Raw genomic sequence first — 25,276 nt, forward strand, 5'->3', positions numbered from 1 at the left:
TTCTCATCAGTTGTTTCCTTAGTGCTATTATTTCTTTTTATTTTCCCCATGCTATCATTCTTCCCTTCCTTTATTGCTTATTCTCTATGGCCAATGCCACAGAACTTAATACACACACACACACACACATATATACATACATTCGTATATATATACAGAGGGAGAGAGAGAAAGCACTGCCATTTCTCTTTTACTGTAATCTGAGTATAGAGGCTGTCTTGTCAACTCTAGAGAATTATTTTTATGGTAACCAGGTAGGGGAGGGAAGATGAGATGTGAACATAAGAACGGATCAATTCTCTCTCCATTATTCGATTCAAAATCTAAAATGTATCTTGACTCCAGGAGGATTAATCATGAGAAGGGCAAAGGCAGATCTCAGAAGCTAGCTTTATCTTTCACTTAGGGTCACCCACCCAAAGGAGATTAACCCTGGCTACTGGGATTCACAAAAATCCATGGTATGCAGTGTAGCCTGGAGTCCACAGTTCTGGGGAATACTTAAGTGAAGGGAGTCCGATTAAAGTAAGCACAACAAAATACAGAGCTGTCATCACAAGCTAGATGGCTTAAAGGTTTTGGCGACAATCTGTTTTTCCTTCTCTCTTCACCTTATTTAGACTAGTAATTCCAAAACTTTTCCTGTTGAGAACCTACTTTGATTTTCTTGAAGTTTCATGATCACTAATGAAGGACTGTTAAGTCAAAATCACTGCTGGAATGGGGAGTTCAGTGAGCAGCAACTTTCAAGTCCCTTCCTGTAAGCGGCATGGAGGTAAGCCATGGACGACCTCAGAGCCTGCCAGTCAGTTTAAGAGAGACTTACTGGGCATCCGCCATGAGTAAGGTGCTAGTGTTGGAGCCCACGGCACTTGGCTGCTATGCTTCCACGGGAGGGAGCAGTGGACAGCTTACTAAGTGGGATACAGCAGGGAGATCTAGGCTGTAATACATACTCGAAAGTAGTTCACCTCATTACAGCTTAAAAATGGAACACTTTTGGCTTCAGATGATTCCACTTCTTCCTCAGATCAGACTTGGTGCTGTCAGAAGCAAAGATGTAGCTGATGGATTCATAAGACAGATCCCACACCTGAGACTGGGTCAAATGAAATGTTTCAGCTGCCAGCTGGTACTCTTGAGAAAGGTGTGTTGCAAAAACACCCTTATCATCGGTCTGCCAACATAAGAAAGAAAGTTTCAAAATGAACGAGGAAATGGTTTTTTAAAAAACAACAGCTTTCGTTTAGAGTATTTTCCTATTTACCATGCTCCTTTTAAGAATTTAAACAGGGGCCTATAAATGTATCCATGCATATCTATGACTGAACAGGCTTGTTTATCCTTTTTAAGAACAAAAAATAAAACACCAGGGCAGTGGCTCTCAACCACGGCTGCATGTTTAAATCACCGAGGGAGCTTTTCAAATGTATCTGTGCCCAGGACTCACCCCAGATCAATTAAAGCCAAATCGCAAGGGCTGGGTGCTGGGCATCAGTATTGTTGTTGTTCCCCCAGATACTGTCCAGGACCTTTCCTTGTAGAGTCAAACCAGAGTCACGCTGGCCCTTTGCAGCCTCTCAAGCCCCAATCTCCTCTCACTCCTCCACTTGGGCATCACCCCCAGGTGTGCAAGGCAGCCAGCTAGGTAGTGAATGTCTGACCTATGGCAACTCAGGGACTGAAGAGGAGCAAAATACCTCACAACAAAACACCTTACACAGATCACGGCAGGATGGACAATGCTGTACCAGAATCCAAAATGATGCTGGTTGTAAGATGGAACTGTCTGACTTTTGACGTTCGAGGTCAAACAGAGTTCTAGATGAAGAGGGGAAAGGAAGAAGCCTCTTATTAAAAGCAGATTAGTAGACTCATTCACTGTTCACCAAGTAGATACATGAGAAATCTTTCCAAACTATGCTAATTTTCAGTAGTTCATTATTTTACAAAACTGACCTTTTCTTACATGTGAAAATTTGTAGTTCAATGAGTGTAGTTGTGTGGGAACTATGTGCTGCAGCTCATGGCAGGGAATTATCCCCTTCACAGCCCTGTGCTTCTCCCTTTCTTTTACCAAAGAAGGAGAGGAAAGAGGGGTGTGATAAGCCAGTCACCATGAAGAAGGCAGGGAAGTATCGTGATAGGGGAGCAGGAATCTTTGAAGGGCTGCTGCACTTCTTCCTGGTCTTACAGTGGGAGCTAAAGTAAAGGTAAGAAAATGGTAGCACTGTCGAGGGTTACAGTATTATAAAAAGCCAAGAGCAGAAATGGACTTCTTCTATGGCTTCAAAGAAAACCTCTAAACTCCTTTACTCGGACAACCATCCATTCACTGCCTGCTGCAAGTCCATCTTAAGAACGACTTCTATGATTATAAAACTCCTGCCTTAAAAAGCTGTGCCCGGCTCCCCAGCCAGAGTAAAATATTTCACTGACTTGATTGATGGCATCTGCTCCCTTGAGTAAGGCGGCTGCAACACAGGGCCACTCAGTCCCAGCAATGGCAAACCCAACCTGCCCCTGCTGAGAGCAGAGCTGGGCCACCACACCAAGTAAGATCACTATGCAAGTGGTGTCCAAGATCCTCTACTTTTGTAGAGGTTTAAAAATTTCCTTAGTAAAAAGAAAAGAAATCTCACCCATTGTGAATTGCTGAAAAACTCTATGTTAGTTAAAAAACACACCCACACAGGTGTTACTGCAAATTGTTAAATTTGTAAGTTCAGTGAATTCATCATTCAGTAAAGAGGTTTTCAGCCAACTGCTTCTTTCCCTCATCAGAAAGGCCTTCCCCAACTATCCAATCAAAAGTGGTTATCTCATCACTATTCTACCGGCCTGTTTAATTGGCGTCTTCAAAGAACTTAACACTGATATTTTCTTGTGTATTTGCTTACTGTCTCTCTTACCTATGCTAGAATATAAGTTCCTTGAGAAAGAAACATTGTCTGTTTTGTTTACTGCTGTATTCCCAGCAATTTGAACAGTGACTGGAACAGAGTAGGCACTTCATAAGTATTTGTTGTTAAATAAAAATAGCTCCAGGGGGGACTTCCCTGGTGGTCCAGTGGTTAAGAATCTGCCTTCCAATGCAGGGCACGCGGTTGAATCCCTGGTTGGGGAACTAAGATCCCACATGCCGCAGGGCAACTAAACCCACGTGCCACAACTAGAGAAGCCCAGGAGTTGCAACGAAGACCCAGGCGCAGCCAAAAAAATAAATAAATAAAAATAAAAACCCTACAGCTAACATTACACTTAATAGCGACAGATTGAGTGCTTTTCCCTAAGATAGGGAACAAGGAGAGATGTCAGCTCTCATCACTCTTATTCTACAAAGTAATGGTGAATAAGTAAGTTCAGCAATGTCACATAACACATGATAAATGTTAAAAAATCAACTGTATTTCTCTATACTAGCAATGAAAAATAAATAAAATAAATTAATAAAATAAATTAATTAAAAATAAAAAAAGCTCCACGTATACACATGCAGACAAGCAAGTGTGTGATGGTTAACAGACATATAAAAATATACTTGGAATCTTGCATAATAAGTCTTAATTTTTAAATAAATGTTATACATTTTCATAACATACGTAAATTGGTTAAAGTCATTCCAAAATACTAGATGACCCTTATTCCCTCAATATAATACCTGGTTCCAGGAACTGGGGAATGCGGCAGTGAACAAGACAGATAAGGGCCCTGCTCTCATGGAGCTTATACTCTAATGGGAGCTAAAACTTCCTGTTACTTAAATAAGGCTGAGAAAGCATCACTTAACTTCTAAATGATATTTATATATTTAGAACAGTGCTTCTCTACATATGGGTTACAACCTGGGGGCTGGGGAGGAAGGGACAGTGAGTTGCCTGGAGGACCTAAAGCCTTAAGCCTTACCAAGCGGTATCTGGTGTTGCCTCACAAAGTTCACCAGATCCAGGGATCCTCCTTCCAAGGAGTTGAGAAATGTGCCATGCCCGATTCGGTCAGGAAGCAGGTCCAGAAGTACTTGTGTTTCTTTTTTTTGGTTTGGAATCTCAAAAAAAGGGGAAAGAGGGCATCAATAACCTCTTTCAGTGGTTCTTAAAAGTACTTTTTTCTATAGCCAGGTATTTTGTCCCTCTGGGAAGGTAATGCAGACATTCTGGAAAGCTGAACCACTTAGACCTTCCAGCTCTCTTCTTTGCCTTTTATCTTCCCATTTATTTCCCAATATTCTTCTAGATTCATTTTGATGATAGTAACTATGGAGTCAATAGCCTTTTCACACACATTCTCCTTTAAACCTCACAAGAATCATACAAAGTATTAAGATGAAGAAATCAAAACTCAGAAAAAGTAATTTTCAAAAACAGAATCTCACAACTCTATATGCCTATGTGTGTTCTGTGTTGGGTATATGTCTTCATACATATTACAAAAAGGGATAGAAAAAATATATATAAATAACAAAACTGTTAATAGGATCAACTCAGGAGCAGAACTGAAGGGGACCTTTCATTTTTTATTTCTTTACTTCTACTTTACACTATTTCTCTACACGTGGATTTTCTTCAGATACATATAACTTTTGTAGTTAAAAATATAAAGCATTTTAAAGAAAAGCTGTCCAGGCTCACAGAGCTAGTGAATGGTGGAGATAAGGGTGAAACCTGGCTCCATCTGACTCTGGGGCCCAGACTCCATCCACATACAGTGCGCTCATGTTCTATCTTGACAAAGCTAGCTAAGTGCAAACCACAACCACCATGAAAATGTCTGGCTGTGCTCTTCATCTCCTAGATAGCCTAAAAGACAAATGACCATAACATGTTGAAATGAAATGTTTTATATCCAATGGACCAAACAAGAAAAGCCACAGAAATGAAGGTAAAGAGCAGGTTCTGATGCTGTGCACAAAGGCCAGAGGTAACTGGCCTCATGCTGGCTGTTCTGTTATCCTGACCAATGACTTCAATCTGGCATCAGTTTGGTCAACTAGAGGGTGTCCTACACTTGAAAGATCTTTTGATCAGAGTGTGGAAACATGGATCCTAGATTTTAAGTTCTGCCACTAGATTACTGACTCTCTGCTTGTAGACATGAAAAACAGCCAGTACTGACACGAAGCTCCCATTTTTTCCCTAGTCTTTAAATCATGACCTTAATTCTCAAAATAATCATGCGAGGTAAGTAGACTAAGTATTATTTCCTGCATTCAAGAAACAAATCCAGGGGCTTCCCTGGTGGCACAGTGGTTAAGAATCCGCCTGCCAATGCAGGAGACATGGGTTCGAGCCCTGGTCCGGGAAGATCCCACATGCCACAGAGCAACTAAGCCCGTATGCCACAACTACTGAGCCCGTGTGCCACAACTACTGAAGCCCACGCGCCTAGAGCCTGTGCTCTGCAACAAAAGAAGCCACCAATGAGAAGCCCGCGTGCCACAACTAGGGAAAAGCTTGCACGCAGCAACAAAGACCCAAGGCAGCTAAAAATAAAAATTAAAAAAAATTTAAAAAAAAAAGAAATCCAAATTCATCAAGTTGTATAATTATGTACAGCTTTTTGTATGTTAAAAAAAGAAAAAAAAGAAATAGGTAGAAGTACTGAGGTAGAAAGTAAATCCATCTGTAAAATGGGGAAAAGTCCAGGAGAGTCCCTTGCTTGCCTCACAGGGATGTGCTGATTAAGAAAGTGACTGTTCTCCAGCTACTCTCTGCGCATTATCTGCACTGTGCTCGTGCTGCCAAGGAGCTGGGGCCACAGGGGCACTTGATCTTCTGCTGAGCCTTATAAAATGATGATGAGCTACTTCCTTTCTTGCCAGTGTATGTGACACATTCAGGTCCCTTCCCTGCAAGGACAGGTGAGACAAACTCATGCTTTTCTCAGTGTCAGCTTGCCGATAACAAGGCTGCTGATATAAATTCATGCATTTTCTCTAGCAAGCTGTCAATTAAGCTGTTTTAAGGACACAACCGTAGTGCACGTCAACAGCCAACCCCAGGAACCACAAAAACATAGAAACAGCAATGTGAGGGACTAAAGCAAGTTATGCCTTTATCATTATAATTTACACAAAAATATTTCTACTTTCTCTTTCTAAAAATGTTTTCCCAAGCCAGGTCTATCTTTAGCCATGTACAAATGATTATTATTTTCCATTAATTATTTTCCATTGTAATCTACCCTCTCCAGCCTAATTTTACAATATTATTTACCTCTGAAAGATGCAATGCCAACTTCAGACCTGATTTTTTAGCTTCTAAAAGAGGTTCCAAGAAGTCTTTTGCTTGTCCTGCCTTGAAGACAAAAGTTAAAATGAGGATGTATAAGTATAGGCAAACTGAAAAACTGGGTACTCTGTCTCAATAAAAAAAGAAATAAAATAATGGCAGGAAAAAAACGGCAGATGGACTTATTTGCACATTTTGTTTATAAAGTCTATAGTGTGCTAGACATGTTAGAGAATTCAAAGCTGGCACAGGCACAGTCCTTGCCCTCAAGAATCTTAAGTATCAGTGAACCTGATGACAATCAGCTAAGCTTGATATAACAGTCACCAAATTTTACTTTTGGAAGGATATCTAGATATCTAAAGCTAAGAAGGAGAACTCACCTGATTCAGGAACAGCATGATTAGTAAAGAAAGCTTCTATCAAATGGACGGATGAAACAAGGCCAGAACAGCCCAGGCTTTGACAAAGCCGTAAGAACCAGGTTCACAGGACTCTCTAATTCAGTGGTTTTCAACTGGGGTGATTCTGCCCTCCAGGGGACATTTGGTAATGTCTACAAACATTTTTGGTTGTCACAACTAAGAGGGTGCTGGTATCTATCGGGTAGAGGCCAGGGACGCTGCTAAACATCTTATAATGTACAGGGCACCCTCCTACAACAAAGAATTCTTTGGCCCCAAATGTCAGTAGTGCCACAGCTGAGGCACCCTGCTTGAATCTGACCAAGAAGCTCTAGACCAGCCTTTCTCAACTGGGGCTTCTGTGAGACAATTAAGCCCTAGCCATAATTAAGCATTAGACATGGATTACATGTTCATAAATTAACTTCTCTAGTAGAATGGTACTAGCTGTGAACCAAAATAAAATAATCATATTGTCATGCGAATCTTTTTCTCTTTTTTTAGGGGGCTTAATTCTTTCACAGAACCCTGTCTGAGAGCAGTTGCTATAGACGTTCTGGTCATCCAGGGCAGGATAGGGCTTCATCCACACAGAGAGTCTGCTGGACCTCTGGAGAAAGCAGGATGCTCCAAGCTAATCCTCATCCCACAAACTGATTCTACCTTTTAGAAATAAAATGTATTTTGGAAAAATAACTTACAGTAGGGTCTCCACTGAGGTCAAGGCCAAGAACTGTATCCTCAGTAGAAAGGAAGAACTCTTCAGCAAGTTTAACAGTCTCCTTGGCTACTGAAGGGCCACCTCTTCTGTCGACTGATATCAAATACCTTTGATACAAGAAAAACATAGTTGAAAATGAGTATTGATTGTGTAGATGAAAAAGACAACTCTTGAGTATGGCCAGAGAGGTATGGCAGGCTACATGGAATACATCTTACTGGAAAAGTACAGCCTGACTGACTTGACATCTTACTTTGCCATAAGGAATGAGACATAAATTCCTAGATAGCACCAAATATCTAGTTAGTGTTCAAAGTTCTAACTATCTCCTGTTTTTTTGTCCATGTATTTGTTTTTTACAGTTTGATTCGGAATCCAACTAAGGTCCACACATTGTGTTGGTCAATGTGCCTCAAGTCTCTTTTAATCTATAGCCACTTCCCCCATGCCTCCACCCTCTACCTCACACCTCCCCCCGGCCTCTTTTCTTGAATTTATTTGTTGAAGAAACCACATCATTTTTCCTATAAAGTTTCCCACATCTGATTTTGCTGATTGAATCCCCATGTTGATAACATGTTCTCCTGTCTCTTGTATTTCCTATGAATTGGAAACTGGATCTAGTCTAGAGGCTTAATCAGATCAGATTCAATATTGAGGCAAGAGGATTTCATAGGTGGTGATCGTTCTTTCATCAGGAGGCTTAGATCCCTTATTTCATTAAGGGTTACAAGATTGGTAATATTCTAATTCTAACATGTATCCAATAGCTGATACAAATTCATTCTTCATACATTAGCTGGATTCCTACAAGGAATCGAATACCCAGAGAACCCCTGTTAACATTGTGTAATTTTCCTCCAGCATTTATTAGTTTATCTCTTTATTCACAAAATAAAGAAATCCCTCCAGCATATACTTATTTACAAAATTTAGATCAACTATATATAAAATGCAGTCTTTTTTTTTTCCACTTAACAATTTCCCCTGCCATTAAATAATGTTAGAAAACAATATAAATCATATGAATATAACATAATGTAATTGTCCTCTGATTGTTGGACATTTTAGGTAGGATGTTTTCTACTTTTTGTTATAAATAACACTACTGTGCAGAATCTTAACATTTATCAATCTATTTCCTTAAGATACATTTCTAGAACAGAGTTACTGGATCAAGAGGGAAATTATTTTTATAGATCTTAATACCTCTTTAGAGAGGTTTTATTAATTACATATGCTCACCAGCAGTGTGTAAGTTCACAAACACTGGTTAATACTCTTTTTGGGGAGGGGGGCGCCTGAAATGAAATGGCATTGTAATATTTCTTTTTAAAATTATTTGATTAGTGAAGTTAAATAGTTTTCTATACATTTATTGGCCATTTGTATGTCTTCTTTTCTGAATTCTCTTGTCTTTTGCCTGTTTTGTTTTTTTTAATTGGGGTATTAGTCCAGTTAAGCTTAATTTTGAGAGATTTTATAGCCAGAAACTATACAGTTAGCTTTCTTCCTTTCTTCCTTAAAGGACTTACTGAGCCCTAATTATGTGCCAACTCTGTTCTAAGTACTGGTGGGGTAGTGGTGAATCAAAAGACAAGGGCCCTGGCCTCACTGAATTTACACTCTAGCGGGTGAGTGTGTATATACAAATAAAACAAGAAGACTTCTGATCTTGTTAAGAAGAGTGCCATAAAGGAAATAAATGGGGTGACTAGAAGATGTGGGGATGCACTTTAGATAAGGTGGTCAAGGAAGGCCCCTCTGAGGAAGTGACAGCCACGTTGTGACCTGAATAATGAGAAGCCAGCCACGCGAGGATACAGTGGAGGTGTATTCTAGGCAAAAGTAACAGGAAGTACAAAGGTGCTGATGTGGGACAGTCTTGGCCTACTTGAGGAACAGAGGGCGGGCCAGTGCGTGATAAGTGACCAGTGGTCCAGATGAGGCTGTTGAAGTAAGAAAGGCAGCCACGTGGGACCTTGCAGGCCATAGTAAGAAGCCTGGATTTTCGCTGAAGAGCCATGGGAAGCCATACTTCACAAGAGCAACAGGACTCAGAACTGTACTGCCACACAAAAAAATTCAGAATTGCATTCTCAACTTTAAACAACAAGGTTCTTGACTCTGGTTTTTTTTTTTTTTTTCTGTTTTTTATTAAAAGATAAAAATCGGTTATTGGTTGATTTATAAAAATCCACTATACTCAGGCTCAGAAGAGTAAATTTTTCACATTCTAGTATTTTAAATGGTGACCATTAAGGTACAATGCTTCTTACCTAACATCAATGTCTATGTTTTCTTGTTTGGACTGTTTTATACCCTCAAGTACAGATTCCACATAAGTCTTTTTAGTCATTCCTGGAAAGGACACAAATAAAACATTCTTAAAGAGATCGTCAACTACTTCATCCTTCAACATTAGCATCCCTATATGAACAAATACATTTTCACTTTATGTGTGATACGGGTATGGTTAAAGATGAGTTATGGATACATTTTAGTAAATACCATTTATACTTTAATAAAATTGAAAAAAAATGAAATACTAGAAAAACGAGATTAAAAAGAAAAAGACATAAAATTCAAGCTTGTTTAAAAATTATTCTCAAATTCAACAGACATAAAATTACTCTCGGGACTTCCCTGGTGGTGCACTGGTTAAGAATCCGCCTGACAATGCAGGGGACACGGGTTCGAGCCCTGGTCCGGGAAGATCCCACATGCTGCGGAGCAACTAAGCCCGTGTGCCACAACTACTGAGCCTGTGCTCTAGACCCTGCGAGCCACAACTACTGAAGCCCACGCACCTAGAGCCCGTGCTCCACAACAAGAGAAGCCACCACAATGAGAAGCCCGCGCACTGCAACGAAGAGTAGCCCCTGCTCACCGCAACTAGAGAAAGCCTGCGCACAGCAACGAAGACCCAACACAGCCAAAAATAAATAAATAAATAAAGTAATCAATTAAAAAAAAAACTACTCTCACAAATTGCTATAAAAAGTTTAAATGCTTGTTCTAACAAAACACGAATAACAAAAGCCCTTTTCTGGGAATTCCCTGGTGATCCAGTGGTTAGGACTCCGTGCTTCCACTGCAGGGGGCATGGGTTCGATCCCTGGTTGGGGAACTAAGATCCCCATGTGCATAGTGTGGCCAGAAAAAAAAAAAGCCCTTTTCTAAGGCCTGTCCTTAAAAAAAAAAATGCCAGAAAATTTTTTCTCTACTAGCAGAATGTTTTCCTGCTTGTCCAGGAAAAAATCCTCTCTTGGTTTCCTTTTCCCTCAACCCTGCTCAGACTCAGTGTTTCTCATCCAGGGCACTAGAGACGTTCTTTCAAGTTCAGGTGCTCAAGTCCTCCTCTTCTGTGGGGCTCTGAAAAAGCACTCTCCAGAACAACCTCCTCTAAAATACTCCCATACCCCAATTATAAAATGTTTACGTTTAGTGGAAAATCTCTAGAAAAAACACAGACAATTATAAAGAAGAAAAATAAAAATAACCTGTAATCCCACCACTCAGAGATAACCACTGGCTGTTTTTCTAAGTGTGTGTATATGTGTAAACATATATATATATATATATATATAGTTTTGAATAGATGAGATGCTACTAGGTATATATGTATCCTGTTCCTTCATTTAACACTGTATCTGAGCATGTCTTCACATCATTAAAGTGTCTTTGCAAATATTTTTAATGGTTGCCAAATATTCTACTAACCTTTATTTAACTATTCCCCTATTGCTGCATACTTAAGGTGACACTCCCCTTTGAATCTCCATTTGAAGAGTCAACTAGCCCTAATAATTGGCATGTTTCTTCTTTCCTTCCCTTTCACTATCCTCACCAGTATAACTTGGAACTGACCCTACAGTTTAAAAATGTGAGATAAGAATCTTCTGCTCAGGGGAAGGAATAAATCGGGAGATTGGGATTGACATATACACACCACTATACGTAAAACAGATAACTAATAAGGACCTACTGTATAGCACAGGGAACTCTACTCAGTACACTGTAATAACCTGTATGGGAAAAGAATCTAAAAAAGAGTGGATATATGTGTATGTATAACTGATTCACTTTGCTGTACAGCAGAAACTAACACACTATAAATCAACTATACTCCAACATAAATTAAAAAAAAAAAAAGAATCTTCTGTTTGTCTCATTTCAGCACTTACTTTACTATATGTAGTTTCAAAAATTTTACCCCCTGAATGATGCTGGGCTACACATATCAGGGTGCAAGATGATCTGGTAGGGCCTCTTTAGGTCACAGACAAAGTGCTAAGGAGGACTCAAGGGCACCATAGAATATCTCCTGATGTTGCTCTTACGGAAAGAGGGTCCCAGGAAATTTCTCCAGATCACATCCAGATCCACTCATCTCCATCCAGAGAGGTTTTGCCACATCACAGCTTGCTCCTGGCCTAAGATACCATCAGTCCCTGAGACGTGACTCAATAACCTTCATTTCAGTGATTGTCATGAAATGTGATTCTGCATCCACTCATTGTCTCACAAGTGCCTTGATGCAGGGAACTCGAACTAGCATTTATTTAAGACAATGCAACTATAAGGAAAAAGTGTTCTTTTCTCAGAGTGAGAAAAATAAGAACAAACAAAATGTTTGCAGGTCTTTTTATTTCCCTTCAACAGATAATACCTGACCTGATTTTTTAAGTTAAGAATAACTCACTCATTAACAACATACATCATTAATGTACATCAGAAGATTTGGACCACTGGCCCTACTTTTACAATAGTGTAAAAGTAAATACTTCATAGTCTCAACTTGCAAACACATGCATCATCAAAGCACATGAGAAAAAAGATAGACATCTGCTGAGAAGTAGTTAGATTCTACCTGTAGCATTTTCTCTGGGTGTGCTCCTTAGTTCCAGGTACTTGACACCATCGTCTGCAAATTCTTTAATGACATCTTTCGTGACCTGATAATAAAGGCAATCAATGTATGCAATATTGATTATGTTAGTGTAAGCGTCCCAATGAAAATGCCACGTGCTACAGCTTTATTTCATGCATTAAATTTGATTTGCAAGGAGTGTTGGGAGTCTCCCACATAGTGAGGATGACCTGCTTTGTCACACCCCTGGTGGAGGCTGTGACAAAACTACCACATTTCCAATAGCTCCCCTTACCCACCCCCCATACTCACATGAAATCCAAATCTGCACATCACCCACACCTTTTGTTTCTCTTCTCCCCTTTTAACCATTTCTCTATTTGCTAATCAACAGCAGACTGATAAAACAGAGGCAAAACTAAAACCAGTAAAACCACCTATGAGTGTATACTATTTGAAATTTCATTACATATGGAAATAAGCAACTAAAATGATTAGGTAGTACTGATGTACCATTTAAAGTCATGGCTTAAGATTCTTATTCAAGTTATTTAGGGATAAGTTGTATTTTTCAGGAATTTCTTCAGGCAGGGTTAAATTTCCCCCAGAAGTACTTAGGAAGATTCTTCTTAGGCAAAGAAAATGGGTGATAAATTTGAGTAAAACTGTATCCAATCTAGCATAAAACTCAACAATCCAAAAATTACTAAATCACCACGATAAATGATATCTGAAGTCTGAAGGCATGTTTTCCTTCATTGCCATTAACCCTAAAATATACCAAATCTAGAAGAAAAAAGGACCAAGTTAGAAATGCTGTGACAACCAGCCCTAGTTAGTCCTTACAGCTGGTATCCTATTCTTAACCTGCTTTGACCACGTGCACATGGGCATGCAGGTGCGGCGTCCTGGCCAAGGAACAAGGCTGGCTGGTTGTGCAGACGGTGCCTAACTGGGTGGCCCCGCCTTGGTGGATTCATTGCAATCCAAGATCTGGGCCTCATCTTTTTTCTTTACACTAAAGCCAAAAAAGGAATTTATTATAACATGAATATAATGGGTGGCTCGGATTCACCAGGAGGTCTGGAGAATCAGCCTCAGAGATTACACAGCTCAGGACAACACAAAAGCATTCAAAATCACGTGACACCCCTGGACCAAGCAAGACACCACTGCTTCCTCCACCACTGAGCAGAACCCTGCAGCCTCTGCAGCATCGTCACAGGCACTGGACCCCATAGCACTGCTGTCTCAGGAACCCCACGATGCTGCCACTGCCACCACCAGAGCACCGGCCTCATCTCTGCAGGTTGAGGAACTCACATCTTATCATTGCTCCAGAACTAAGCAGACCCAGAAAGGCCAACTCACCCTACCCCAGCTCACAGGAGACTAATGCAGAAACCTATTTGTAATGTATGAATTGCCAACGAGGGTGGAAGTGAGGGTGTGAAGCGATCCTACCTACTATCCAGGGCACCCCCTTTCTTGATGGTGAGGTACGTGTGAAACCAAATAGAACAACAGAAGGTTGCTGGCAAATACTGATTGAGAGCAATGGGAGGAAGATTTCTCTAGGCCACATTAAGGCCTGTGGAATCATCTCTAGCTCACGTCCAAGAACACTTCCCTAGGGTCCCTATCCGTGTTGGCCAGATTCAGCCCTTTCTGCTCCATGCAGCAACAGGTACCGAGGGCAACTCTTGGCTCTTTGGGCTTTCCTCTCCTATGCGCTGGACTAAGAACATCTACTCAAGTACTTTCTTCAGATAGAATCCATCACAATTAGTTAAGTTTCCGCTTACTCCAAGGATGGTAAGACTGCACATCTTGAATGAGAAAGAACATGGGCTCTGGAATCGGACAAAATAGTCACTTCTGCCACTTACTCGCAGTGAGTGACCTTGAACAAGTTACACTTAACCTCTTTAGGCCTCAGTTGTTTTCATCTGCAAAAAGGGAACAATAAAAATGCCCACCTCGATAGGGAGGGTGGAAGGGAGACGCAAGAGGGAGGAGATATGGGGATATATGTATATGTATAGCTGATTCACTTTGTTATAAAGCAGAAACTAACACACCATTGTAAAGCAATTATACTCCAATAAAGATGTTAAAAAAAAAATGCCCACCTCAGAAAGTCATCTTGAGTATAGTGTCTGGCACATGCAATAGTTAATATTATTTCAGTCACATTTCAATCCTGTCTCTTTGAGATTACACCCAGTCGCCATGACTTGACTGTTAAGTGATCCCCACTCAGTCCCACATCTGTAAACAATCTCTTGGCTTACTCCCACACATGATTCATTTATTATATGTAAATGTTATTAATTTCACTCTCTGGGGCATCTCACTGTCATCCTCTCGACCACCTACAGGTGTTTGTCTAAGTAGCACTAAGTCAAATGCTACAGAATCTTAATTCCTCGCCTCATTTTAATAAAGCTTTTTACCAACTTTGGAAGGAATGAAACAATGAGCATGGCATATGATACCCATGGAGCTCTCAGAATCTAAAATTTTATCAGGTTTGCTCTGTTACACTCAACAACAGAAAGTGAGACAGAGCCTCCTGTGGTGGACATTCCTAGTAGGGTTCAATGGTACCTGTTGAGTGGCTGATTGGATAATGCTCCCTTGGGTTCCTATAAATCCCTGTGCATGTCTGTAACACAGAGCTTAACTCATGATGTTGGATTTATCCTCTTATGGGTCTGTCTCTCCAGCCTGACTATAGATTCCTGAGGGGCAGGGACCATGCTGATCTATCTTTATATCTCCCAGTCTTTAGCAGGGTGCTTGGAACATTGTGGGCACTCAGTCAACTTTTGTTGAACTAAACTTTTAGAGTTAACCCTCCTCCAAAAGGTGATTAATTTACTTAATAACTGCCATGAGGATCAGTCTCAGCCAAGGAGGAAAATTCTTTCTTGACCAGTCAAAAGTCACCTCTCCAGAAACACAGGTTACACTTCTTACTTTGCATTTTTTCTAAGGGTTAAGAACACTGATAGGATTCTGCTTCTCTCCAATTACAAAGAGAATATTTAAAAATGCCAACCTGGTCAGATCAATATACAGAAGCCAGTCTGCCATATCAGACTCTAGTATCACAGAGCTTCAGCTAAGGCAACACAGTGGAGTCCTCTAGCCCTTCATCCCCAGAGGGAAGGCACAATTTCCCTAGGGATTAATCATTCAATCTGTAAGCACCTCTTGAACTTCTTCATTCTCTATAATGTCCACCCAGGGGCAGTTCAAAGTATCCCAAGCAATACATGTAAAGTCTATGGTCAGATATTTCATATATATATATCTAAAACAGGATAAGATTTTCTCCTCCACATTATCCACTACCTAATAGAAGATTCTGATCTTGGTTCTTTCCTCGTATCTTTTATAATGGACGTATATTTTGATATTAGCTCTTAGGCAAATGTCTTATATTATTTTTTAAAAGAGTTACCATAAAAAAAGCAGAAAACACTTTTCATCAGATTCTTGATGACAGCAAAAGGTCACGTGCAACAAAAGAAGGGCATCAATTACTTACTAATTTTTAAACCAGTCTAAAAATTACTTCATTTCTCACCATTAGAATATCTTCAGGGCTAGTAGTAAGCTGATGAATAATCTGAAACATCTGGAAACATCTGCAACATGAAAAGTTTTAACATACTTTAGTCATCAAAAACTTCACTAAATTAACTGATTTTAGGCTAATAGTAATCATATATTTATAAAGAACTAGAGAATAGGTTTTTCAAAAATTACATTGATCTGGAGGGATAATCAAATGACTGAAAATCATATGTTACTTTTAAGTGGGAAATAATAGTTTCCCTTCTCCACCCCCCCAACCCCTACCCCAAGTGGTAGCAGAAAACTGGGGACAAAAACCAACAAGTCTATATTTTCAAGTCTAAAGAATATTACAATATAGTGTAACTTCAAAAACAATACAAATCACTAAAAATACTGTCAACAGTCTGACAGTTGGGAAAAAATGCTATATGTTAAGTTATACTTTCCATACCAGATGGCTACCCTATTCCTTTAACTACAAAAATCTGAATCCTTACATAACTATTTACAATCGCAAAATAGAGAAAAAAGAAGTATGTCCACAATCTCCCCAAACTCACTCTTCTAAAGTTCTTTTCTTTCCCTTGTCAATCATAGTCATCTGATAGTGGATTTTAAGACCTGGTTTCTTGGTTATTAATTTCTTTATGGTATTGGAACTAATGGATCCATTCAAGTGGGCATGAAGTTCCTAAAATAAGAATAAAATCAGTAAAAACTTCTCAAGTCCACTAGATTCATAGCATCATACCAGGTGCTTGATGTTTGTAGTCTGTACTAGGCAAACTGCCTACCAGATGTAGCTATATAACTTTTAAAATGTACAAAGTTTGCAAATTCTACCTATAAAATGTACTTGTCTTTTGTGAAAAGAAACAACACAGAAGTCATTATAATTAGCAACACTCCAGATTCCGTGGTTGAATTCTCACCACTTTAGGTAATTTTGAGTAAAAGGTTGTCTTCCATGGCTGTTGTTCTTCTGCCTCCATCATGATTTAGCAGAATAGCAAGGTCTTTCTCCAAACACTTATTCTTGGCATGAACAATACAATGTGGTTCAGTCAGTAAGTTCTGTGGTCTTGAATTTCCTTCAGATTGCTTCACTTCCACCCATTTTGATAAGATAAACAGTATACATAGTTCTGGGCTCAGCTTCACCTATTTAAACGAATGTGAACATTTTCAGAAGTTGATGCAAAAGCAAAGAAACAGGTTTTGTTAATTTATTCCTCTAAAGACAAAAGCTACTCCAAAGCTAACTTAAGTGAGCCAACAACCTGAACAAGAAATAAGAAAAGCCCTCAAGCTGGTAAGCAGTGGATTAAAATCTGAAATTTAGTAGAGTATATTCCTTTACCTATTAGTACTTTCTATAAAACTACTTCTAAAACTAGAAATTTATAAGACCTATTTTGGGTCTAAAAGTTTACATTTTTGAACTATTTAAAATATATAAAGGAAGAGGCATTGGAGTCGGATGGACCTAGGTTAATCCTTTTACCAGTTCTGCTCTTAAGTAGCTGTGCGGCCTTAGTCACTTTTAACCCCATGGCTTCAGTTTCTTTATTTGTAAAAATGGGATAAAAATTCGATAAAAATGCAGAGTAGCTGTGAGGATTAATAAAGTACTTTAAATTCCCCTCTTCTATGTTCCCATATAATCCAGTGACTACCTTTAACTCAGCACTTCATCACACTGTATCTCAATCACTGATTTACTTGTCTTTCTTTCTCACCAGACTATATAAACTTTCTAAGAACAGGGACTATGGCTTATACTACCTCCCTAGCACCTGATAGGGATAGAGTAGGATAATTAAACAGTTACTTTAAAAATCCCACTAAAGGATTAAAGACAGAAAGGGAATTTCAAGGGAGTTTGGGAGTAAGCTAACGACCACTCAAAAAAAGAAGCCAGTAACCTAGCAACAATCTACCTTGAAGGAAGAGCAGGTGCATCCAAGTGTCAGACACACTCAAGCCACAAACCCTGATAGTTAAAACACAAGACAATAGATACCGGGTCTGAACCTTGTTACATGATGTAGCATTTCTGTGTGTAGCCAAGACAGAAACACAGGGAAACAAACTAGGTGAAAGGGGACATTATACTGAAACCTGAGATTAATTACCATATTTTAGTATATGTTACCACCTTTTTGCTAATATACATATGATTTAAATAGCAGCATGACAGTCCTGGTTAAATCCTACAGGGCCAAAGGAGGAAATAATGATGTAAGCCTTGACGTCTGCCCAAGAATGAGGAAGAAGGTGGTCTTCTTCCCTTCCCCAATTTTCTTTTGTTTATAAAAATGAAGCCCTCTCAGTCCTGGGGACTTCTCCCCTGCCCGCTTGCATTTCTGACAAGCATGCCATGCTAATAAACTCACTGTTTGGGAATTCCCTGGCCGTCCAGTGGTTAGGACTCGGCGCTTCCACTGCACGGGGCTCAGGTTTGATCCCTGGTGGGGGAATTAAGATCCCGCATGCCGTGCAGGCGCAGCCTAAAAATAAAAAAATAAACTCACTCTTTGCCTGCCACTTTCCCTCTCAATGAATTCTTTCTGTGCCGAGACAAAAGTACCTGAGTTTCAGTAAGTCCTGACACCAGGAGAGTGGTTTCAATTAAAAGACAGCAGGAACTACTGAGCCCATGCGCCACAACTACTGAAGCCTAGAGCCCGTACTCCGCAACAAGAGAAGCCACCGCAATGAGAAGCCCGCGCACCGCAAAGAAGACACAACGCAGCCAAAAAGAAAAAGACAGCGGGTTCAAGTCCCTCCTAAGTCAGGGATCATGGGTTCAAGTCCCAATCTGAGGTGCAGGTGGGTTCGAGCCCCAGCCCGTGGGTTTGAGTCCCACCCAAAAAGGAGTGCAGTTTCACACCTAGCACAGTGCCCAGCATTTTGTAGGTGATAAATAAATCCTAATTTCCCTTTACCTCTGAAGGTGGCTTATAAATTAAGACAAAATTCCAAGTGAAATTTAGTGATTTTCAAAGTAGGGTCCTCAGATATTAATGATGATGATGTTGATAAGAATAGCAGTTTCCATTCAGAGCCTACCAGTTAAGTGGCAAGCACTTTTAATAATATTATCTATAATCCTCCCCGTAAGCTTGCAAAATAAATATTTTTACCACATTAAAAATCACTAAATTGATACTGAGAGGGTTAAATAAGTTACCAAGATATTAAAATGGGCAATTAAGAAAATAGTTTGTAGAGATCTAGACAGAGCCATAGAAATCCACAGAAAGGCTAACTCAGTATGAGATAAATTTCAATAGAATTTCAATAGAATGCCAAAGTGCTTAATAGTAACAAATGAAAAAAGACTATTTAATCAATATGTTTAATATCTCTACTGAAGTACATAAGAGATGTCATTAACACAGAAAAACATACCTTGACATAGTAAAGTCAATTTGTCATAAATTGACCTATAAAGTAAATGTTAATCAAAATATTCCCAAAATTATTTGTTAGAAATTGATTTTTAAAGTTCATGTGGAAGACTTAACTTGTAAAATTATTCAGAAAAAAATGTGAAGCTCAGAAGAATACCCAATATGGTTGAAGGTGAGAGTAAAAGTTCTGGTGGGAGCAGAACTTGGTATGATATTTTTGGAAGGTACTTTGGCAACACACACACACACACATACACAAACCCACATACTTTTTGACCCAATAATTATACTTTTAGGAATTTATCCTGTATCTTATAGGATACATACAAATACGCTTCTTGTAGCATTATTTATAATAGCAAAAAATTGGAAACAACCTACATGTCCATCAGTAGGGTACCGGTTAAATTAAGTGTATATCCATCCAACTGAATATCTATGACTATATGGAAAGACTTCTATAATATAGTGTTATTTCCAAAAAGTAAGTTGCAAAAAACACTGTTTACAAAGATGACATTTATAAACAAAGCATGTGTGTATACACACACACACACTCTTATTTATATATATCTTTATTCCTAAAATAGGTATGAAAGGATACATAGAAAACTGTTCCCACTAGAAAGTGGGTTGGAAGTGGCAAAGGTCAAGGGACAGAATTTTATTTTTACCTACCTTATAAAGTTTTGTGCAATTTGAAGGTTTTACAACTTGCATGTAATACCTGATTACTTTTTGAAATAATTTTAATAAATTAAAATTTAAGTAATAAATTTAGATAATTAATTCACTTATTATTTTAAATAAATCAATTAAAATAATTAACAAATTATTTTACAGAATTGTTCATAAAATAATTAAATAACTTTTTAGAAACCTTGCAAAACAGCTTTATTAATATGAATTACGAGAGGGAAGAACTTTTACATTTAGACAACAGAATGACAGCCTGAAAAAGCATTTAGGACATTTTACATAGCAGGCTGTTAACAAATGTTACAGATGGCTAACTTTTCATATAAATTTTCAGTCCTACTCTAGGATCCTGACCTGATTTTGTGGCACATTTCAAACCACCCTCCAGATTGCCCCTTAACTAGTTATGAGTAAATTTACTGACCCAATAGCTACAATGTTAACCTATGGAAATTTGAAAGCCACCAAAGCAAGCACAGTTTTTACACATTTTTAAAAGTTGTTTCACTGATCATTACCTAAGCTATTGCTATCAACAATTCCATGCCCTGTCAGATTCAATCTGCCTGGGCTGGCTTTGGCATGGATCAGAGAAGCAGGTGGGGTGGGAGTGATGTGCCAAACAGCAACACATTGAGATAAGATTTTTCTACATTTGTACTAATATTTCATCAAGTTAGAGCAGGGCCAGAACCAGGTCTCCTGTTCTCCCGGAGCAGGGGTCCCCAACCCCCGGGCCACGGACCGGTATTGGTCTGTGGCCTGTTAGGACCCGGACCGCACAGCAGGAGGTGAGCAAGCAAAGCTTCATCTGTATTTACAGCCGCTCCCCATCGCTCGCATTACCGCCTGAGCTCTGCCTCCTGTCAGCATTATGGTGAGTATAATTATTTCATTATATATTACAATGTAATAATAATAGAAATAAAGTGCACAATAAATGTAATGCGCTTGAATCATCCCGAAACCATCCTACCCCCAACCCCCGTGGAAAAATTGTCTTCCACAAAACCGGTCCCTGGTGCCAAAAAGGTTGGGGACCACTGTCCTAGAGAACTTTTTTCCTCCCCGCCCTCCACCCCTGGCCCCAAAAGGGAACTCAGGATAATAAAAACACTTGTTACTATTTATTAAGCACTTAGTGTGAGCCAGGCATTCTGCTAAATGTCTTGGATGGTAATTTTACTTGATTCTCATAACAACCCATGAGGTACTACTGTCTCATTTTACATAAGAAAATATAGATTTTTAACAAATAACCGGAAAACAACTGTAAGGCACCCAAATCACAAATTTTGCTCCATTCTCTTTCTTCTTGAATCACTTTTCTTGATCTGTTCTTTACCAAAAAAGTAGCATTTCTAATATATCATGTACATTTTACTAACTTGTCATATAAAAATTCATTTCTACAGCACAGTATATTTTTTTCAAAGTCCTACAACTTTTTTTTTTTCTCTTTGACCCTCGATAAACACTGAAACACCACACAAAGCAGCACTTAATCCCCTCATTGTAGAAATGACTATCTCAAAGTCCAGCAAGCTCTGGGGAGTCCTTCTCTCATTCCAATTCCAAATTCCTCAAGCGTTCCATAGACCCAGCTGCCTCAGGCTGAACTTTACAACTCAGTCACTACCTTTATAGAGACAACGAAAGCCTTCAGACGTGAATTCCCTCTATTTCTCTCTGCTTTCCCTCACACTTAAATTTATCTTTATCTATACCCCTTCTTCCCTCATGAATCAGAGAAAGAGGATTCATTCTCCTGTCCCCAAGACTAATTTGTGCCCAGGATCCCATTCCTTCCTATCTATTCCAAGTCATTACTCCACTCATCTTCTCACTTTTCTGTTCATCAACCTCTCTCTCTCCAGTTGCTAATTTCCCTCAGGGAACCACCAGGTAAGTACAGTACTTGCTTCCACCTTAAAAAAATAAAAATAAAAACAAACTTTCTTTTATTCCCCATTCCTCTTTAACTACTGCCCTGTCTCTTCTTTCCTTCTGAGCTAAACTTGAGCTGCCTCCATTTACTTATCTCCCATTTATTATAACATGGATTCTGCCCTTACTACTCCACAGAAATTGCTCTCCCTAAAGTCATTAAGAGCTCTTAAACACCAGATCTAAATGACACAGTTCCAGTATCCAAATCCAAATTGGCTGGACTCCAAAACTCATGCCCTTCACCATTATGCTATGCTGCTTCAAGGTAACCATACTTATAGTCATCCTGATTTCCTTCTCCATCTCAGTCACCAAATCCCAATTAATAAGTTACAAATCCCGTAAATATCTCTGCAAGCGATTTCCTACGGGTGACGACTCCCAAATACCCAAATTAGAAACTTGATTATTTTAAACCTCCAAGACTCAGACCGTATCAGAGGGAATAATCACCTCTCTTCCATGATTCCCTCTTCCACAGACATATTCAACTTCGTCCTAGAAAACAGAACTTTGAACGTGGAGGGGAATGTCATTTTTCAGCTGAGAAACAAGAGGCTGAGTGGTTTACTTATTGTCAGCTTAGTACAGAGCCGGGAATACAAGGGAATCAATAGTGTACATCTGTGGGGAAACACTGATTGGGTGAGTCACAACTTCTGTAAAGGTTTTTTCATTTTGCACCTGGCCTCACTGGCTTGTTTCCAGATTTAAACAGGATCTCTTAGTAAGTACTCGTAGTTAGCATCCGAGGAGAGACCCCTTCTCCTTGCCCACCAAAGTCAGTGGTTCTAACCCTGCTTTGCCCCTACCAGACACTCAATGCAGACCCTGCCCTCCAAGGAGCTCTGGCTGTCAGTCCCCACAGACTCACCTCTTAAAGATTTTTGTCAACAGTTGGGTCAACTTATGACAGCTTAAATTTTCACTTCAGAGAGGAAGGCTTGTAGAAAAGTGATAACCCGCGCTTCCCTGACACAGTCCACGTGTCCACAATAAGCCGCAGGCGTCAGTCTTGCCGCGAAACTGCAGTCCCAGAGAATCAAAGAAATGTCAATCACAGCCGAATGTCAGCACCAGCTGCACCCTCCTCAATCCTGATTGGCGAGGTGCGCTCTTCCCGGAAGTGACGCAACCTGTCCAAGGAAGAGGCGTCACGGAGGGGGGTGCGGGGGTGGGGGGGTGATTTCTCCGTACAGAGTCCGCGAGGTGGCTACTGGGAAACGAAAGGGCAGCTCACCACCGGGACGGACCGTCGCTCCTGACTTCCCTGACCATGGGCCCGCGGAGCCGCGAGCGTCGGACTGGGGCAGTGCAGAGCACCAACGACAGCAGCGCCCTCAGCAAGACCTCCCTGGCCGCGCGCGGGTACGTGCACGACGCCTTCACCGCCTTACTAGTTCCAGGGACCGCGCGCCGCGCGCCGCTCATCCACCGCGGCTACTACGTTCGCGCACGCGCCGTGCGGCACTGCGTGCGCGCCTTCCTGAAGGGGACGTGCGCGGACCCCGGCACGCCTCCCGGCCAGATCTTGTCGCTCGGCGCTGGCTCGGACTCGCTGTATTTTCGCCTCAAAACTGCGGGCCGCCTGACCCGGGCTGCCGTCTGGGAGGTAGATTTTCCGGACGTGGCACAGCGCAAAGCGCAGAGGATTCGAGATACGCCGGAACTGTGTGCGTTAACTGGGCCTTTCCAGAGCGGGGACCCCGGGTACACGTTGTGCTTTGAGAGCTCGGACTACCGCATCCTGGGCCTGGACCTGCGGCAGCTGCAGCGATTGGACCACGCCCTGGCCACCGCGGGCCTTGACGCAGCCGCACCGACTCTGCTCCTGGCTGAGGCCGTGCTGACCTACCTCGAGCCGGATGATGCCGCGGCCCTCATCGCCTGGGCCGCCCAGCGTTTTTCTAATGCCCTTTTCGTCGTCTACGAGCAGATGAGGCCGCGTGACGCCTTTGGCGAGTTCATGCAGCTACATTTTCGGCAGCTGAATTCTCCCCTGCATGGCCTGGACCGCTTTCCCGACGCGGAAGCCCAGCAGCAGCGCTTCCTTCAGGCCGGCTGGACCGCCTGCCGTGCCATGGACATGAATGAGTTCTATCGCTGCTTTCTTCCCGCAGAAGAACGCCGGCGCGTGGAAAATCTCGAAACGTTCGACGAGTTTGAGGAGTGGCATCTGAAGTGCGCCCACTATTTCATTCTGGCCGCTTCTCGGGGAGACGCTGTCTCCCAAACTCTGGTGTTTCCACCCTCAGAGACGTTTCCTCGGATAGATCCTGCTTCCCCTTCAGGAGTCTTCCCTGCCAGTGTAGTCACTGGTGATAGCCAGGGCCCAGACCTTAAGAGATATGGACACGCCTCGGTCCTTTTGAGCCCAGGTCTTATTCTCAGTGCTGGAGGATTTGGAGAACAGGAGGGGCGACATTGCCGAGTGAGAAAGTTTCACTTGCTCTCAAGATACTGTGACTTTGAATGGAAAGGCAACCAATTATGCAGTTGGGGGACTGGAGCTCAGTGGGATGGACGCCTTTATCACACCATGACAAGACTTTCAGATACTCAGGTTCTGGTTCTGGGAGGGAGACTGTCCCCAGTAACTCCAGCCTTGGGGATTCTCCAACTTCTTTTTTGCAAGAGTGAGGATAATAACCCTGAGGACCTAAATGTCACAGTCACAAAGGTCGGCCCAGAAGAAGATTCCACTTTATCACGTTGGCGCCATTCAACAACAGAAGTGTCCTATGAGAATCAGAGATATTTGTTTGTGTATGGGGGCCGCAGTGTGGCAGAACCCGTACTAAGTGACTGGCATTTCCTACATGTGGGGACAATGGCTTGGGTCAGGATCCCAGTGGAGGGAGAAGTACCTGAAGGTCGGCATTCCCACAGTGCCTGCAGCTGTCAAGGGGGAGCCCTCATTGCTGGAGGTCTGGGTGCTTCTGAGGAGCCGTTGAGCTCTGTATACTTTCTGAAACCAATCTCTTGTGGATTCATCTGGGAATCAATAGCCATCCAGCCTCCCATTACCCCAAGGTACTCCCACACAGCTCATGTGGTCAATGGGAAGCTTTTGTTGGTTGGAGGGGTCTGGATTCATTCCTCCTCAGTTCCTGGAGTGACTGTTATTGATTTGTCTACAGGACTGAGCTTCGAGTATCAGATTGACACAACATGTGTGCCATGGCCGTTAATGTTACACAATCATACCAGCATCCTCCTTCCTGAAGAGCAACAGCTCCTGCTCCTTGGAGGTGGTGGGAACTGCTTTTCCTTTGGTACCTACTTCAACCCCTGTACAGTGACATTAGACCTTTCTTCCTTAAGTGCTAGGCAGTAAGGACTGGACTTGTGATATATTCAGGACCTACTAAAGTAGACAATAAAGCTTTCCAAAATAG

The 25,276-nt window shown here is 41.1% G+C and overlaps 2 protein-coding genes across 7 annotated transcripts; one reads left to right on the top strand and one right to left on the bottom strand.

The window, feature by feature from the left end:
- Positions 1–378: 378 nt before the first annotated feature.
- On the bottom strand, positions 379–23,336 carry ADAL (adenosine deaminase like). 6 transcript variants are annotated; one of them, XM_061180402.1, is made up of 13 exons: positions 23,119–23,336; positions 22,753–23,014; positions 18,210–18,323; positions 16,746–16,974; positions 16,374–16,504; positions 15,821–15,881; positions 12,226–12,310; positions 9,632–9,713; positions 7,333–7,459; positions 6,213–6,293; positions 3,907–4,045; positions 1,721–1,821; positions 379–1,177 (listed from the first exon to the last, which is right to left on the bottom strand). In XM_061180402.1, the coding sequence occupies exons 4-13, from the start codon at positions 16,806–16,808 to the stop codon at positions 983–985; spliced, it is 1,065 nt and encodes a 354-aa protein (XP_061036385.1). In that variant the 5' UTR covers positions 16,809–16,974; positions 18,210–18,323; positions 22,753–23,014; positions 23,119–23,336; the 3' UTR covers positions 379–982. The 6 variants fall into 6 exon arrangements, with proteins under 6 accessions (XP_061036385.1, XP_061036384.1, XP_061036386.1 ...); XM_061180401.1 differs by having other exon boundaries at positions 22,753–23,336; XM_061180405.1 differs by having other exon boundaries at positions 1,027–1,177; positions 1,701–1,821; positions 22,753–23,336.
- LCMT2 (leucine carboxyl methyltransferase 2) lies at positions 23,090–25,276 on the top strand. The gene has a single exon (XM_061180400.1). It carries the CDS (start codon positions 23,155–23,157, stop codon positions 25,213–25,215), a length of 2,061 nt encoding a protein of 686 aa, XP_061036383.1. The 5' UTR covers positions 23,090–23,154; the 3' UTR covers positions 25,216–25,276.

Source organism: Eubalaena glacialis, chromosome 2 (genome assembly GCF_028564815.1).
Source record: "Eubalaena glacialis isolate mEubGla1 chromosome 2, mEubGla1.1.hap2.+ XY, whole genome shotgun sequence".
Classification (NCBI taxonomy): Eukaryota; Metazoa; Chordata; class Mammalia; order Artiodactyla; family Balaenidae; genus Eubalaena; species Eubalaena glacialis.